Source organism: Carica papaya, chromosome 7 (genome assembly GCF_054855325.1).
Source record: "Carica papaya isolate Zhongbai chromosome 7, ASM5485532v1, whole genome shotgun sequence".
Taxonomy (NCBI): Eukaryota; Viridiplantae; Streptophyta; class Magnoliopsida; order Brassicales; family Caricaceae; genus Carica; species Carica papaya.
The window spans coordinates 12805940-12825595 of NC_142315.1; the positions used below are offsets into that span (position 1 = coordinate 12805940).

A 19656-nucleotide genomic window follows, 5' to 3' on the forward strand; every position below is an offset into this window, starting at 1 on the left:
ATGGGTGAAATGAGGCCAAACCCAAAAGGCATGTATATGGAAGATAGTTTTGACTTTTTGGGTTTGATTGGGGGATAGGTGGGTGAAATGGACTTGAATGGAGCCTAAACTAAACCCAATGATAGCTATCTGCTTGAGAAACACGTGAAGCATAAGTTTGCCCAAAAAGATTAAGAATTGAGTAAGTTATGCAGATTTCAAGTAAGGGTATGGGCATGGGCCTAACTTTGTGTGTGGTTTAGACCTTATGGGACTTAAGTGAACCTTAAATGGGCTAAATATGGTAGTTTTGAGTCAATTTTTTCAATAAGTAGTTGAAACCATAAAGAGAAAATGAAGGTAAAATGGGCCGAAAAATCATAAGAATCAAGGGAGTTATGGCTATTGGAAGAGAAGACATGTGCATGGAATGTGGTTTTGAGTCTTAAAGGTTTAAATGGGCCTAAGGCAGCTTAAAATAGCTAGAATAGAGCTCAAATTTGGTATGAAAGCATGTCAAATGAGGATAATGTGGTGGGAAGAGTCTATATAAATCTAAAAGCCTTTAGAGGGGGAGATTAAAGTGACACAAGTTCCATATCAATTAAGAAGTTTTAAGTTACAAAGGTCACATTGGTTAAGAAGTTAAAATGGTGAACTACATATCCCACATCAGATAGGCAACCAACACTTTGGCTCTCCTCTCCTACAAATAGTGAATGATGGGGAGGGGGAAAAGCATGGTGAGGAAGAGAGGAGAAAAAAAAGAGAATGAGAGGAGAGAAGAATAAGGAAGTTCTCAAGTGTAACCCCTGGGCTTCAAGTAGGCATATCTCTCTCATTTTAATTCATTTTTTCATGAAACTTTGAGAGTAGTTTATAGTAATATGAGGGATATTTTTAAGGTTAGATATTGCTAAAAAACATCCGAAAACTTTGCCAATTTTTTTGGAGAAAAAGGCTTCAAATTAAGCCAAAAATTCTATTAGAATCAAAGTTGCATGTGATATAAAGTTAGCCAATTTAAACCCTTTTTTTCTTGGAAATGTAGTTTATATATAAATATAGTATTTTTGAATTAAAAATTATCAATATTCCTAAGGGAGACTCTGCTAAAAGTTTAGTTAAAAATTATGATAAACTAAGAGGAGACTCTGTCCGCGTCAACAAAGAAATTTAAAGGTTTTATATGGAGAAACTCTATCAGATTGAGCAAAAGGATTAAAGCTTGTGTGAGAGGGGACTTTACCCAAATTAAGATTTGTATAGGACAAGAGGTAGCTGAATATTATAATCGCATAACATATATAGTTTTCAAGTATTTTCATCAGTGTTTTATATATACTTTCATGTATAAAGTGGAAGTATTTTGTGAAACTGCTATTGTGTTTTAAATGTTATTTTTTTCGTATATTTTAGAAATTGATTTTAATAAGGGTGCATTGATCATTATTGAAATAAATTGTTCTGAAAGCACCTATATGATACTAAACTTCTGTATGCCCATGCATAACTATTCCGTTTTCGGGTGCATGAAAATGTGTTAAGTATTAAGTGTGTGCTTATGCATGCATGATAGTAGAAAGATGTGAATGACCTTCTATAACAGTAATGTAGTATATTTCATTGTACAATGTAGCCAAGTGAATATGAATTTATGATTTAGTTATCTGTTTTCTAACTTAGTTATCCATTATTTGTAAATGTATAAGATATATATTTTGATGTGTGTGAAAACTATATATATTGCATGCATTACGTTGTGTATCATGATATCTACTTATTGGGATAGTGTGTATCTCATGCCATCATCATTTTTCAAATCCCGTGGAGACCACTGAAGACTAATCGGTAATAACAGAGAAGTCTTTTGCAAATTAGGTTCTATAAGAACTCATATTACTAATGTAACACCCTAATTTTTATTTTTATTATTATTATTGGAATTACTATAATTTTATTTTATTTTAATTTTTCTTTTATTTATTTATTTAAGTAATAATATAATTGTTTTAATTTAATTTAATTTAATTTAATAGAAATAAAAATAATAATAATGATAAAAATGGGTAAAATTATTTTTGGGGTTTAATTGAAAATAATTTTGAAAAAAATGGGTGAAAATTCGGATTTTGGGGGTGTTTTTAAAAAGAAAATCAGAAACCGGGTGTTAAAACATAATTTAGAAAAATTACGCCACGTCAACGGCCCGGTCTGCGGCTCCGGCCAACCAGGACACGTCGCGTGGCAGAGACGTTGACGCAGGAAGGCCACGCGGGCGATCCGCGTACGCACGATCGGAAGGCTGAGATCCGTTCCCACGCGCACGGACGGCCCAGATCAAACACGCGCGCGGACGACTCAGATTGCACGCGTGCGGACGACCCAGATTGAATCACGTACAAACGGTCCATATTCATTTCTAATTTAATCGCGATCGGACGGTCAAGATTAAATCGTGATGGACGGCTCAGATTAAAAGGGGAAGATTATAAATAATCTCATCCACACCCAATCCCAAACCCTAGCCGCCAGAGCCCTCGCCGGAGAAGACAGCCCAGCCACCGGAGGAATCGACCGCCGCCCATCGTCACACCGGAGCACTTTTCGACCGCCGAACGAGGTAAAATTTCTCCCATTGGCTCGGATTTTGATGCTGAACCCCCCTGTGGCTAAATAGGAGCCAAACCACTGGCCAATTGGCTGGAAAACGCCGCCGAAGCCCAGCGGTGCCACCGCGGGTTTTTTTTTTATTTTTGCCTTCGATGAGGCCCTTTCCGATTCTCGTTCGATGTAATTTTTACACCACTGTGACCATCGTCCTTTCCTCTACAGGTCGACAGGAGCAAAACACCAAATCGTGACTCGCACCGGAGGAGCCGCCGTACCCGAGAGCTTCACTGTCAATAAGTCTCGGTTTTTTGAGTTTTTTTGATCCACCGAGGGCCTTATGTGTGTTTTATCACAGGAACCAATGCAAGTTTGGCCGAATTCGACCAAAAATAGCCAGAAACGGCCAACCTGAGGCAGATCGCTGTCGCAAGTGGCGGCGCCGTCGTCGGAGCACGGCGGAGCCGCCGTGCCAGAATTCTGAAATTGGCCGAGGAGGCCCTGGGTCTGATTTGGAGTTTTTTTGGGGACATGTGCAGGTACTAGAAACGTGTTTCAGTTCCCGGGAAAAAAATTCAAGGAATCTAAGGACTGCCTATAGGCACAGTGAAAAATTGATTTTAGACTTCAAATCAAGTAAGGATCTCTCACTCTATTTCCTATCACGGTATTAAAGCTTAATAAATGATAAAACGGTATTTTATGAATTAATAGATATGTATAATTGATTAAGGTTGCTAATGAAGCCCAAATCTGATATATTTTCGATCAGTTGCTGTTTTAATTATTTTATAGTTTTAAAGGCATTTTGGTGTCTAATCTATTTATTTTATGGTTTTGAATGCATGAATTACTGTTTACTTTACTACTGCTTGATTTTTGTGAATCCGATGATATGCCTGCATTGTTGGATGCTCGTTACTGGTTTAAATATTCATGATTATGTGAGAAACAGAAAACTAAGAAAAAAATAGAAAAGGTATGTGAATTGATAAATGGATAAATTGACAGCCTCACTAGATTTCTTGGGAGATGGTGGACGGACCGGGTCCATAGGGAACCTTACCGGGAACATTGTCTCTCATACCGGACGGGGTATGGATACTTTAAATATTTTGGCGCTCATACCGGACGGGGTATAGGGACGGCCCGCTTCACCCTCATGTCAGATGGGGTATTGAGGTTTATGGTTTTGGCGCCCATATCGGACGGGGTATGGGAACGACCCTGGAGTTAAGTTATTAAGGTGAATGGTTCACGTGTAGCGGGGACCCCTATGGATACCCATGGATACTAGTAGGCTGGTAAAAGAGGAAATTTGTTGTCTGATGATTGAAATATTAAAAGTATGACATGTGTTATATTACAGAGTGCGTATGATTTCATGATATTATAATGTTATTGTTTTCATAAGTTATTTTCATGAATCTCACCGAGGTAAGTGGATAGTAAAGGGTTTTATTATTGATAAATGAATTTGTTATAAATTATGCTCAATTGGTCGTTTTTATTTTCTACCAACATTTACTTCTGTGACAGTGAGATAGTGTGACATCTTTACTGGGCTAGTGTAGCTCATTCCTTACTTAACCATTTCAGATAAGGAGGACTTGGTTCCCGAACCCGTTCCGCAAGAAGACGGCGAGTAGATGCCTAAAGATTTTATAGTTTTCCTTATAGTATTCATTTCTAGTATTTACTTTAGTTAGCTTATTCTTTCATATGTTTAATATGTTTTAGTTATTGTGTAAGGGATGTTAACCATAATATTTTATTTCACTTCCGGACTTAGAATCTTATATATGCGTTTCCTTTTAATTTTTGGGGTCGTTACAGTTGGTATCAGAGCCGCGTTCCTCGGACTCGTCCCTTACACAAGAATATTTAGACAAATACCAACCGATTAATCGTTACTCAACCCTTCCTTGTGAAATGCAGGTGCAGAGAGATGATGAGAGGAAGACCCCCACTAAATCGAGCAGCCCGCGATAATTCGCTTCGGGAAGATGTAGACAGAATATTTGAGATGTTAGAAAGGATCATTGCTGCCCAGCAAGACCGAGAGGAGAAAAGGGAGTTACCTGACCCTCCCCTACTACCACAGGTTGAGCCACTACTACAGCAAGCGGTTCCCGAGCCACCCCGGCATGAGTCTGCTCCTCCACAGTACCCCCTGGCACCACCGCCGCAATATAATCTGGTGCCCCAACCATAGTACTACCGGGCACTGCCACAGTACAATCCAGTGCCCCTATTATATCAGTAGGTGCCACCACAGGGCCCCCCAATCTATCCTCAGCCTGGCCCAGTCCCTCTTCCACGAGACCCAGCTCCTTCCCTGATTGACCTGGGCTACGTAGAAAGGTACAGAAGACTGAACCTTTCCACTTTTACAGTGGAATCCTCTTTCGAAGATGCCCAGTCCTGGTTGGCGGAGACAAAGAAGGCTTTCAAGACCTTAAGAGTAGTTCCCGAGCAGAGGGTTACCCTTGCTTCCTACATGCTGGTGGGGGAAGCAGGCCGTTGGTGGGAGCTCAAGTAGACCACCCTGCCTACACCAGTCACTTGGGAGCAGTTCTTAGCAGCCTTTCATGCGGAGTACCTCCCCGAGCACATCCGACATATGAAGGAGATGGAGTTTGTCCAACTAGTCCAGGAAAATATGACAGCATCGGAATATGCTCGTAAGTTCCTAGAGCTGGGCCGATACTCTGATGAGACATTGATAGATGAGGGCAGGAAGGCTAGGAGGTTCTAGTGGGGCCTCCGCCCAGAGATCAAGCAGCACTTATTGGTACTAGAGCTCAAGACATATTCAGCCGTTCTGCTAAAGGCGCAGATCGTGGAGTGGAGTTTTAACACCCTTCCTCAGTCAGCAGGGAGTCACAGACCCTCAGCTCCACCCCACAGATCAGCACCTACTGCACCTGTCCAACAAAATAAGAGGCCCAGACCGGTGATCCAAGCTCCCCCTCAGGCTCCAGGGGCAGCACGTGGCAAGATCTGTCAGCACTGCGGCAGGGATCACGGGGACTGACCATGCTATCACCTCAACAACACCTGTCGCATATGTGGTAGTGCCCAGCACTATGTGAGAGAGTGCCCGAGGAACCAAAACCAATGAAGACCTCCTATTCAGGGCAGGGTTTACAACCTCACACAGCAGGATGCCAATGCCGACCCAGACGTGGTACAGGGTATGTACACTATCTGTAACCATATTACTCATGTTTTATTTGACACTGGTGCATCGCATTTATTTGTTTCACGTGTTTTTGCATCCAAACTTAATGTATCACCTGATAAACTTGATTCAATGTTATTTGTGTCTACTGCTGGGGGTGAAACACTATTAGGGAAAGTTGTCTACAGGGCTTGTGCCGTGAAGATAACAAATAGAAAATTGAGTGTAGACTTAATAGAGTTAGACACAGGGGATTTTGATGTAATTTTAGGAATATATTGGCTAGCGGCGTATCACGCCATCATAGATTTCTTTAACAAGAAGGTTGTATTTAATCCTCCTAATGAGGAGCCATTTATAAATTAATAAAATCATTTGGTACTTATTCCTTGATGGTAAGTTTCCTTAATTTTCAAGTACTTTAACCTTGCTATTTTCTCTAACTAGGCAAACCTAAGAAGAAAATTTGTATCCATGAGATTCTGGTAGTCCGAGACTTTCCGGATGTGTTTTTAGACGAACTACCCGGATTGCCAGTGGACATGGAAGTTGAGTTCACTATAGACCTACAACCAGGCACCCAGCCCATTTCAGTTGCTCCTTACCGCATGAGCCGCGTTGAGATGGAAGAGCTGAAGAAACAAATCACTGAATTGCAAGACAGTGGTTTTATTAGACACAGTGTGTCTCCTTGGGGTGCCGGAGTCACTTTTTCCAGGAAGGGAGATGGAACATTGAGACTGTGTATTGATTACAGAGGATTGAACAAGGTCACAATTAAGAATAAATATCCCATTCTCAGAATTGATGACCTCTTCGATTAGCTGTAGGTTTTCTCCAAAATAGACCTGCGATTAGGTTACCATCAGGTGAAAATAAAAACAGAAGACATCCCCAAAACAGCTTTTTGAACCTGGTACGGACACTATAAGTTCCTAGTCATGCCATTTGGGCTAACCAACGCCTCGACCATCTTTATAGATCTGATGACTAGGGTATTCAGAGAATTTTTGGATCAATTTATTATCGTGTTCATCGATGACATATTGATCTACTCAAAAAGCAGAGAAGAGCATGCTCACCATCTAGCCCAAGTTTTATAGGTCCTCAGAAAAAAGAAGCTATATATAAAGTTGAGTAAGTGCGGATTCTGGCTTGAATAGACCGCCTTCCTAGGACACATCATATCGAAGGAAGAAGTATCAGTGAATCCTAAAAAGGTTGAAGCAGTACTTGGCTAGGAGAAGTTGACATCAGTTAAGGAAATTCGTAGCTTCCTGGGAATGACAGGTTATTACCGCAGGTTCATCGAAGGATTCTCTAGTCTAGTAGCTCTCTTAACCCGACTCACAAAGAAGAATGCCAAGTTTAAGTGAAATGAGGACTATGAGAGAAGTTTTTTAGAATTAAAGGAGCAGCTGACCACAGCACTCGTGCTGGCTTTACCGAGTGGATCGGGGGGATATACAGTTTATAGTGATGCCTCCTATCTAGGCCTGGGTTGTGTCCTAATGCAGCATGGGAAGATCATAGCCTATGGGTCTAGATAGTTAAAGAATCATGAGAAGAATTATCTCATCCATGACTTGGAACTTGCCGCAATCATACACGCCTTGAAAACCTGGCGCCATTATTTATACGGAGAGACCTTTCAGATCTATACCGATCATAAGAGTTTGAAACACATATTCACTCAAAAGGATCTCAACATGCGTTAGAGAATGTGGATGAAACTCCTTAAGGACTATGATTGTGATATCTTGTATCATCCGGATAAGGGCAATGTGGTGGCAGATGCTCTCAACAGGAAAAGTGCAGGTATCTTAGCCCATTTGATGATTTTAGAACGCAAGCAAATTGGAGCCACACATCAGGTTTGGCTTCAGGACCTGAAGAGAGTCGCATGTTTGGGCCGTCTGACCGTCCAGCCTGAGTTAATACAAAGAATAAGGAAAGCCCAGTCAGTCGACCCCACCCTAGTAGCCCGTAAGAATGATGCAGAATAGGGAGTGAGCTCAGAAAGACATCATGACAGAGTCCCATAGCTCGAAGTTTACCATGCATCCCAGAAGCACCAAAATGTACCAAAGCATGCGACCCCAGTTTTGGTGGAATGGGATGAAGAGGCACATAGCTGACTTTGTATCTAAATGCTTGGTATGTCAGCAGGTCAAGGCAGAGCATCAACACCCAGATGACAGAGTCCCATAGCTCGAAGTTTGCCATGCATTCCAAAAGCACCAAAATGTACCAAAGCATGAGACCCCGGTTTTGGTGGAATGGGATGAAGAGGGACATAGCTGACTTTGTATCTAAATTATTGGTATGTCAGCAGGTCAAGGCAGAGCATCAACGCCCAGGCGGGATGCTTCAGCCTTTACCGATCCCAGAGTAGAAGTGGGAACATATCACCATGGACTTCGTAACAGGATTACCCAAGGCACGTTCAGGACATGATGCCATCTGGGTAATCGTTGCCTGACTTACCAAGTCTTCCTACTTCCTAGCCATCAGGATGACCGATCCCTTGGACAAGTTGGCAAGAATGTATATCCGAAAAATAGTCAGATTGCATGGAGTTCCAGTGACAGTGGTATCCGACAGGGACCCAAGGTTCACTTATCGGTTTTGGAGTAGCTTTCAGCAGGCCATAGGAACAAAGGTGTCTCTCAGTACTGCCTTCTATCCTCAGACTGATAGACAGTCAGAAAGGACAATCCGTACACTTGAGGATATACTCCGAGCTTATGTCCTTTACTCTGGGGGCCATTGGGATGACCATCTACCCCTGATAGAATTTACCTACAACAACAGCTACCAAGCGAGCATTGGCATGACTCCATATGAGGCGTTATATGGGCGCCCATGCAGATCGCCGATTTGTTGGGAAGAAGTGGGCAACAGAAAATTGTTTGGCCCGGAATTGGTGGAGACTACATCTAAAATAGTTAAAATCAGAAAGAACATTCAGACGGCTCAGAGCAGGCAGAAGAATTATGCGGACACCCAGATGAGAGATTTAGCGTTTGAGAAAGGCAACCAGGTGTTCCTCAAGGTCACTCCTTTCAAGGGAATTAGTAGGTTCGGCAGGAGGGAAAAACTGAACCCCCGATTTATTGGACCATTTAAAGTCTTGAACAGGATTAGTATTGCCGCCTACAAACTAGCACTGCCTCCAGAGCTCTCCAAGGTCCACAATATGTTTTATTTGTTCGACCAGGAATAAGAGGCAAATTTGGGAGACCAAATTTCTTTAAGGGGGGAGAGTTGTAATACCCTAATTTTTATTTTTATTATTATTATTATAATTATTATAATTTTATTTTATTTTAGTTTTTCTTTTATTTATTTATTTAAGTAATAATATAATTATTTTAATTTAGTTTAATTTAATTTAATGGAAATAAAAATAATAATAATGATAAAAATGGGTAAAATTATTTTTGGGGTTTAATTGAAAATAATTTTGGGAAAAAGGGGTGAAAATTCATATTCTGGGGGTATTTTTGAAAAGAAAATCAAAAACTGGGGGTCAAAACGTAATTTAGAAAAATTACCCCACATCAGTAGCCCGGTCAGTGGCTCTGGCCAACCAGGACACGCCACGTGGCAGAGACGCTGACGCAGGCAGGCCACGCGGAACGGGCCACGCAGACAATCCACGTGCACGCGATCAGACGGCTGAGATCCGTTCCCACGCGCACGGACGACCCAGATCAAACGCGCGCGCGGACGGCCCAGATTGCACGCGTGCGGACGGCCCAGATTGAATCACGTATGGATGGCCCAGATTCATTTCCAATGTAATCGTGATCGGATGGTCCAAATTAAATTGTGATGGATGGTTCAGATTAAAAAGGAAAGATTATAAATAATCTCATCCACACCCAACCCCAAACCCTAGCCGCCAAAGCCCTTGCCGGAGAAGACAGCCCAGCCACCAGAGGAACTGACCGCCGCCACCCGCCGCCGCACTGGAGCACTTTACGGCCGACAAACGAGGTAAAATTTCTCCTCTTGGCTCAGATTTCGATGTTGAACCCCCCTATGGCCAAATCGGAGCCAAACCACCGGCCAATTAGCCGAAAAATGCCGCCAAAGCCCAGCGGCGCCGCCATGGGTTTTCTCAATTTTTGTCTCCGATGAGGCCCTTCCCGATTCCCGTTCGATGTAATTTTTACACCACTGTGACCACAGTCCTTTTCTCTACAGGTCAACCGGAGCAAAATGCCAAATCGCGACTCGCGCCGGAGGAGCCGCCACACCCAAGAGCTCCGCCGCCAGTAAGTCTCAGTTTTTTGAGTTTTTTCGGCCCACCGAGGGCCTTAAGTGTGTTTTATCATAGGAACCAATGCAAGTTTGGCCGAATTCGACCAAAAACGGTCGAAAACGGCCAACCCGAGGCTGATCGCCGCTGCAAGCGACAGTGCCGTCGCTGGAGCACGGCGGAGCCGCCGTGCCGAAATTCTAAAATTGACCGAGGAGGCCTTGGGTCTAATTTGGAGTTTTTTTGGGGACATGTACAGGTACCGGAAGTGTGTTTCAGTTTCCGGGGGAAAATTCAGAAAATCTAGGGACTACCCGTAGGCACAGTGAAAAACTGATTTTAGACTTCGAATCAAGTAAGGATCTCTCACCCTATTTCCTATCACGACATTAAAGCTTAATAAATGATGAAATGGTATTTTATGAATTAATAGATATGTATAATTGATTAAGGTTGCTAATGGAGCCCGAATCTAATATATTTTTGGTCAGTTGCTGTTTTAATTATTTTACAGTTTTAAAGGCATTATAGTGTCTGATCTATTTATTTTATGGTTTTGAATGCATGAATCACTGTTTACTTCACTACTGTTTGATTTTGTGAATCCAATTATATACCTGCATTGTTGGATACTCGTTACTGGTTTAAATATTCATGATTATGTGAGAAATAGAAAACTAAGAAAAGAATAGAAAAGGTATGTGAATTGATAAAATGGATAAGTCAACAGCCTCACTAGATATCCTGGGAGATAGTGAAAGGACCGGGTCCATAGGAAACCCTAGCAGGAACGTTGTCTCTCATACCGGACGGGGTATGGAGACTTTAAATGTTTTAGTGCTCATATCGGACGAGGTATAGAGACTTTAAATGTTTTAGTGCTCATACCGGACGGGGTATTGAGGTTTATGGTTTTGGCACCTATATCGGACGGGGTATGGGGACGGCCCTAGAGTTAAGTTATTAAGGTGAATGGTTCACGTGTAGCGGGGACCCCTATGGATCCCCATAGATACTGGTAGGCTGGTAAAAGAGGAAATTTGTTGCTTGATGATTGAAAGATTAAAAGTTTAACATGTGTTATGTTACAGAGTGCGTATGATTTTATGATATTATAATGTTATTATTTTCATAAGTTGTTTTCATGAATCTCACCGAGGTAAGTGGACAGTAAAGAGTTTAATTATTGATAAATGAATTTGTTATAAATTATGCTCCATTGGTCGTTTTTGTTTTCTACCAACCTTTACTTCTGTGACAGTGAGATAGTATGACATCTTACCGGGCTAGTGTAGCTCATTTCTTACTTAACCATTTCAGATCAGGAGGACTTGGTTCCCGAGCTCGTTCCGCAGGAAGACGGCGAGTAGATGCCTAAAGATTTTATAGTTTTTCTTATAGTATTTATTTCTAGTATTTACTTTAGTTAGCTTATTCTTTCATATGTTTAATATGTTTTGGTTATTGTGTAAGGGATATTAACCATAATATTTTATTTCACTTCCGCACTTAGAATTTTATATATGTGTTTCCTTTTAATTTCCAGAGCTGTTACAACTAATTTATACTTTTACTTTATAATGTAAAATATAAAAAATTTTAAAGCCTCATTTTGTATATATTTAATGTACATATATCAAGGGATGTAACACTTCTGCACTTTTGTATTAATGAAAGTTTCGTTATGTTTTATTTAATTAAGTGTAAACTATACCCTACAAGAGAGGGGGTGGTCATGACAAATAAAAATTTATTCGGAGCAATTGCATGTAGATAAAATTTATTTTAAATTAGTTTTGATGCGCTTATTTTCAAAACAAATCTAATCATAAAATTTATTTGCAAATTAAATTAATTTAAATTTGAGATGTGTATTATCTCACTTTTACTTTTGATGCCTTTTTGTTCATAACAACTTTAATCGTAAAAGCTAAGATTTACAAATAAATGTCATTAGAGTTTCTTTTTTAGAATCAGTCTAATGCTTCTCAGACACATACCTCTTCATGAAAAATTAAGTTTCTCATTCCTACCAAAAAAAAAAAGAAGTTTAGTTACTAATGATATTAAGACAAGATATTTATCAACATCCTCGGAAAGAAGCAATCTATCAACATTGGCTCGTAGCAACATTGAATTAATCAAAGAAAATAAAACTATCCAGTAGATATTTGCTATTATCACAAAATTATCCAGACAAAAATGGATCAGTAAGCAAAGTTTATAAGTATCAGTCAAGTTGCATAAAGAGTGCAAAAGTTGATTGTTCAATACCACAAGCTTTGTCTCCTTTTCGTGCCTAACAAAAATTAGTGAATCAACATATATGATATCTTATACTACTAGATTAACAATATAAGAAAATAAGAGCAAAAAGAAAAATAAAGGCAATTACATCCAATGGAAAGAATGGCATATATTGTATAAGCAGCCATGTTATCTCCATCTTTATAGAGAGGTGTTGTAACTCAATTGCACTCTTCAAGGCAAAATTTAGATCTTTCTAACTCCAGATAAAAAACATAACTAAAATCCTGATTTGAAATTGACCAAGCATTTACTTGGAAAAAAAAATCCTTGATTCCACTATACCTAAACCTCAAAGTGAATTTTGTCAATGGACATAGAAGATATTAGCTAAACTAGATGTCAAATGATAGCCATCTGACATACAAAAACTAAAGCCCCTTCAATTCCACAAATCATCTGTTGGAAACTTATCTTTATAAAATTATTCTAGCTTATATATTATAAAGAGCTTTTAGTTCATGATACCATTCTCTTATGATATATGAGCATTTGGCATCACATTACTTGTTTATTTATGTTCTATATATTTTATTATTTATATACTGGGATTAGAATCATCAAAACAGAACAATGAATTATGCATTTAGGACATGATTAATGCATTAAACGCCAAAGGACTTGAATTTATAGTGCTTTTATTATGATAAAGATGTAGAATAATTACTGAAAATATTCAAAAAAAGTTATTAGGAGAATATATTTCCCACTCAAGAGTTTGATGTGGAAACTATAAAACTTTGAAGAAGTTTTTCATTTCTCTTACTAGATAATGGTTAGCCTTTATTAGGTTAGGTTAGTACCAAGACTAGTTGTATCTAAAAAAAATCCAAGTTCAAGTACCTTACGTAGAAACTTCTTTCCTTTTAACTTTTAGCTTCAATCAAGTTAAAATATTTTCATTTTTCTTTCTTGTCAGGTGTAGTACAACCTAACAAAAGGGTAGCCATTATTTGCATTTATCCATAAATTCTACATATGGAACCAGTAAATGATTTAATAGGAGGGAATGTTAGGTGTATCTAACTCAGCTAGTAGTATTTTCATTCTCATCTAATGAGAAATCATTGAATCATTAGTGAATATCCTTCTCCTCATTCTCTAATCTTTCTATTTAGTCCACTTTTTCTTATCTTCCTCTTATTCTCTCAATCAAAACCCTAAATTCCTACTTATGATCTCAATCAAACACACAACTTACTTACGATTAAGGTCTATCTCTAAGCCTCTTGACAAAAACATAAGAGAAAAATGATTGAAATAGCAAAAATTGAATAATTTTAGGACTAGATTACAGAGACACTATCTGAATCAAGAATTATAGTTTAACATACCACTTATCATGATGAAAAACTGAGCATAAAAATTTTCAACAAAGACAACATAGAATGAAAAAGGTTACTTGGACATAGTATTGAACTTCATAAGAGATTTCTAAAGTATTTGATTATTTAAAAAGAGAATTCAAAGCAAAATATATGAACAAAAACAAAATTTAGTATTAGTTTATAATTTGAACGTTTTTAGCAAATGAAATTTATATTTATCCATGAGTGTACATAGAAAAGATTTTAAAATGATTTTATATGAATAAAATACTCCATGAAATACTCATATTATTGTTCAATCACTCGATCTGCATAGAGATTATTTTTGAATTCATGAGGATAGTGAAGAACTACTTCATGCTAAAAGTACATTATATTAGTGCAATAAAATTACCAATATATTTTGCTAATAATATTTGGTCTTATTTAACATTTTTTTTGTAAATTTATTAGAAATATCTTCCCCCCAAATAAGAAGACATTAAAATGAGATTAAACTTATATTTAAATATTTTCGAATAACGATAGAAATAAGCTTATTTTATTCAAAATGACCAAAATAACAATTAATTTATCATGCAAATACATAATATTTATTTAATTGACATATAACTAGATCCCAAACAAACTATTTGGTCATGTAAGGTAGTATAGTAATATCATGATAGTTTTTAAAAATAAATAGTAAATGTAGAAATATTATTTATGTATGACTGAAATTAATGATTCAACATGTTCAAAAAAAATATAATTTATATTATAAAAAGAATGCACAACGATAATTATTGAGGATAATACTATAGCAATAACTCAATTAATAGATTGATACATTAAAGATGATAAAATAAAACATATTTGATCAACATTCTTTTTTCAGGCATGACCAAAGGGTGATAAAATTGAAGTTCATGAAATTCATTTAAATAGCATCCCACTACATTTATTTTATCAAAACATTGCTTATTGTTACATTTAAGAAATTAGTATGTAATATTGGAATGCGTGGGCTTAAAGAAGTAACATGATACTTTTTGGTAAGGCTCTACTTGTTGCATGTAGTAGTACTCTTTCTTTCTTGATCAAAATGTTATCCCACTAGGTTTTTCAACAAGACATCCTTTTTGTTTTAAAATTTGCAACCAAGGAGAGCTATAAACTTTGTTGATTACTTAATTTATAGATGTCCACACTTCTTCTCTTCTCATGTACTCATAAAATAGAGATTGTGATCAATCCTCAATGAGATGATGAATTTGAAGAAAGACTTCTTGTTTACTTTTTGTGTTTTTCTCTTATTTCTTTTTTTATTTTTTATTACATTATCATATATATATATATATAACATACAATCATTTGTAAAACAAAATATTTTCGAATAAATTACTAGATTAAACCTAATATTTGATACTTATTATAATTTGATCCATAATACTTATTTCATTACAATTTGATTCTTTATGTTTTTCTATTTATTTCAAGTGCTTAGTTTTCTTTTATTTTTTTTTTACGAAAAAAGTTAAATACCTACGTTATATTTTGATAATTTAAAATATAGTTCAGCTTAATTAATTAATTTAATGAATAATAATTCTATTCTTATTTTTGTTATTACTATAATCTTTATGAATTTAATTAATTAGCCTTTAAATATTTTTTAAAGCACACAATATAATCTAACCATCTTACCTTTGTCTGTTAAAAAATAAAAAAGAAACTGTAGGTTTGGTAACAAATAGAAAACGTGAAGGACCAAATTGTAAGGAAAAATTATTAGACACCAAATTGTAACAAGTGTTGAAATTTGGGGACTAACTTAGTAAATTGCCTCAGAATATCTCTATTTTATTTTAATAAAATGAACAAATTACTAAATTAATCTCCATAATTAATTTGATACTTGTTACAATTTCTTCTCTAATGCTTTCTTGATTATAATTTAGTACTTAGTATTTTCTATTTGTTTCAAATGTCCAACTTTTTTTTTTTATATTTTTAATGCAAAAAACTAAAATAATTTGTTTATATGTGAATGTTTTAAAAAATAGCTAAAAAAATGGCATTAATTAAATTAATAACAAGTTATTGCATCCATGTCTTTTTATTAAGTTAGTACTATAATTAATTAATTAATATTATTCTTTTACATTATTTTTAAAATATCTAAATATAACCTAATTATTTTAGATTTTTAGGTTAACAAATAGAATATAACATTTAAAATAATTAGAAGATATAATAAATTAAATTTAAAAAAAATCAGAAATTTAATTATAATAAATTTCAAAATCTAGGAATTAATTTGATAATTTAAATTAATAAAATTTAGTATAATATAAAAATTTCAGATAAAATAATTTTTTATTCCATTTAGTTGATTGGCCGAATATGGGACAGATTAACCCAGGGAAAAAAACCTGTTTGTTTGTTCCCAAAAACTTCAACGCCGGTTTTTAAAGAACTCACAGCTTCTTCAAATTTAATTCCCTCTGCACCCTCAAATCCCCGCCCCGAACGCAGAGCTTTTATATTCCTCATTACTTCCTACTTGTCTGTATCATCACTACAAATTCATTCAACAACAAACGAATTCAAATCCTCCAAACTCCTCTTCCTCTTTCCCTCTCATCTCCAATTCTAGGGTTTCTCATTTCTGCTACTGCCTCTGTTGCGAACCCTCCCTTCTGTTAATCTTTCCTATTCTTATCCCTTTTTCATATCCTAGAGGTGACAATGGCTGTGAATCTGACTCCCAATGCGATCCCTGCCATCAATGGAGGCGACCTTAATTCCAAGCCGCTGGTTCAGGTCTTAGATATCAAGCGGATCGTCACCGATCAGGAGAGGTACCGGTTCCTCATCTCTGACTCCCTATGGGCTCAGCAAGCGATACTCGCGACACAGCTCAACGACCAAGTCAGAGACGGCCGGGTCAAGAAGGGGTCCATTGTTCAGCTAATTGATTACATTTGCAGCGATGCGCGCGGCCGCAAGTACGTTTTCTTAGTGATTGTGTAGTTTTGATTTCTTTAAGAGGTCCTTCTGCTTGCATCTGTGTTTAAGTGATTGTGCAATTTTTAAGCTCCTGCTAGACGTGGTTTGGAGATTCAATATTGAAATTGAATTTGCTGTAGGGATGCTATTTTTTCCAGGATGATCTTATACATAAAAAATATAAAAAAGAAGTCGTTCCTATAAAAACAAAAAAACACCGTTAGAAAACAAATATTTGCCTTCTGTCCCATAAAACAACAAAAACATAAAAAGGCATGTTCTAAAATATGAGGTGCAAAAGTTCATGTTAGAACTGTGCAAGTATAAATAATAGAAAGCAAAGGTACATTCCTAATAACCAATGTTGTCGTGGTTTGTCTTTTCATAGCAGTAGTTAATCATTAACATGCTATTCCAATGTAGATTTGGCTTGTTGCTTTGACAAAGGCCTCAGGCATGTTAAGAGGAAAATAGTAATCTGAACGTAGGCAATGCTTCTTTATTTTAGTTAGAAGTAGAGAAAAAATGGTGGAGACAAATGTGGACAGGTTCTAACTATGATACGTTATTAAAACGTAATTAACATACAGCACTGGATGCAGCTGATTGTACAGAAAGACGACTTCAGGGTACCATAGCTAAACCTCTAAATAGATATCAAATCAGAGACCCTTAGTAAATATTTGTTATATGATTGCTTTGTTCTTTTGAAAATTATGACATTTTGCAGAATTTGTTGCTTCTTGATACTGGTGTACATCTTTCATTATCTTGTGCAGAATTATTGTTGTGCTGAATATGGAAACTATAATACCAGATTGTGAAATAGTTGGGAATCCAAAGATGTTGAGTGAATCAGATGCAGCAGCTGAAAAACCAACGTCTGCTTCTAGCATTTTGCAGCCACTGGCGCCAGCAAGAACTTGTAACAATGGTTTAAACTTCCAAAATCCTAGTAACAATAGCGCTCCTGCTAGAGCTATTAATAGTTCTACTGTTCAAAATCCTGGTAGCAGTGTGCAGACTTTCCGACCTACTGTCCAACCTCCATATCGACCCCCTCCAAATTATAAAAATCATGGCACAATGGTGAAAAATGAGGCACCAGCACGAATCATTCCTATTGCTGCTTTAAATCCTTATCAGGGCCGGTGGGCCATTAGGGCTAGAGTAACTGCGAAAGGAGATCTTCGTCGCTATAACAATGCCCGGGGAGATGGGAAGGTTTTCTCATTTGACCTTCTAGACTCTGATGGAGGGGAGATACGAGTTACTTGCTTCAATGCTGTTGTTGACCGTTTCTATGATGTGATTGAGGTTGGTAGGGTCTACATGATTTCAAAAGGTTCATTAAAGCCTGCACAAAAGAACTTTAATCATTTGAAGAATGAATGGGAGATATTAATGGAGTCAACTTCAACTGTGGAGCTGTGTCCCGATGAAGATGCTTCCATACCAAGACAGCAATTCTCCTTCCTTCCTATCAGTGAAATTGAAAATGCCAAGAACAATTCCATACTTGATGTTATTGGCATTGTGATATCAGTGAATCCATCGGTTCCTATCTTGAGAAAGAATGGTATGGAAACGCAGAGAAGAGTTTTGAATCTGAAGGATGCGTCTGGCAGGACTGTTGAGCTAACCCTTTGGGGAGATTTCTGTAATAAGGAAGGTCAGAAGCTTCAAGACTTAGTTGGATCCGGGTCTTTCCCAGTTTTAGCAGTCAAAGCTGGAAAAGTCAGTGACTTCAGTGGGAAATCCATAGGAACTATCTCTTCTACTCAGCTCTTTATAAATCCAGATTTTCCAGAAGCTGTCAACCTCAGAAACTGGTTTGATCGAGGGGGAAAGGATGCTGCTGCAATGTCTATTTCTAGAGATATAATACCCGGAGCATCGAAGAATGATATACGGAAAAATGTGTCTCAGATCAAGGATGAAGGTCTGGGAAGATCGGATAAACCAGACTGGGTCACAGTGAGGGCAACAGTGACTTTCATCAAAACAGATACTTTCTGTTACACAGCTTGCCCTTTGATGATCGGAGATAGACAGTGCAATAAGAAGGTGACACGATCAGGAGACTCAAGATGGCAGTGTGACAGGTGCAACCAAGAATTTGCTGAATGCGAGTATAGATATCTTCTTCAGGCTCAAATTCAAGACCACAGTGGACTGACTTGGGTAACAGCTTTTCAGGAATCTGGTGAAGAGATATTGGGTTGCTCAGCAAAGGAGTTATACAGCTTGAAATATGAATTACAGGATGATACCAGATTTGCAGAGATAATCCGAGGCAGACTCTTTCAACAGTATTTGTTTAGGCTTAAAATCAAAGAGGAAATGTATGGTGACGAGCAGAAGGTTAAGATTACCGTTATTAAGGCAGATAAAGTGAACTATTCTTCAGAGAGCAAGTACCTGCTTGATTTGATCACAAGGTCTCGTAGATAAGGACTGTGAACTTGAAGTAAATGATATCTGGATCCCTTAGTTTGGTTCTGCTGAGGAGACTTATAATTCTTGGTTCTTGGCGGAATTAGTTTCCTTTTCCCATCTTAGTAGTTCCACGGGTTAGTGGCGTCCTCTTCATTTGATTTTGTTCTTTTAGTTCTTTTTTTTCCGGTTTCTATATTCTTTCCCGTAGCTTTTAAGGACTACTAAGCATTGGAATCTAAATGAGTCATTTGATGATATGCAGATTATGTTTTAAATAAATGAATTTTAAAAAAATTGTAAAATTTATTTGTAAAGATATACATATATATTCTTATTGTAAACAAAAAATCCATTTAGTCCATATAATGTTTGTATTTGGTTTATGAGGTGACTCGGTTCTTGTTGAGCATAAAGACTTTATTGAAGAGTTGAAGTGTTAATATTTTATGCGTAATGATACTCCATTACCGAGTTGTATATGAAAGAATTGGTGTCATTTTTTTTCTTGTAGTCGTTAAACAAGAGGAAATGAAACAAGTATGATGCATGTT

General features: G+C 37.3%; 1 protein-coding gene across 2 annotated transcripts; it reads left to right on the top strand.

The window, feature by feature from the left end:
- Positions 1-16068: 16068 nt before the first annotated feature.
- RPA1A (replication protein A 1A) lies at positions 16069-19362 on the top strand. Of its 2 annotated transcripts, none has more exons than XM_022046300.2 (2): positions 16069-16665; positions 17446-19362. In XM_022046300.2, the coding sequence occupies exons 1-2, from the start codon at positions 16406-16408 to the stop codon at positions 19118-19120; spliced, it is 1935 nt and encodes a 644-aa protein (XP_021901992.1). In that variant the 5' UTR covers positions 16069-16405; the 3' UTR covers positions 19121-19362. The 2 variants fall into 2 exon arrangements, with proteins under 2 accessions (XP_021901992.1, XP_088062936.1); XM_088206810.1 differs by having other exon boundaries at positions 16503-16665; positions 17484-19362.
- The last annotated feature ends 294 nt before the right edge of the window (positions 19363-19656 follow it).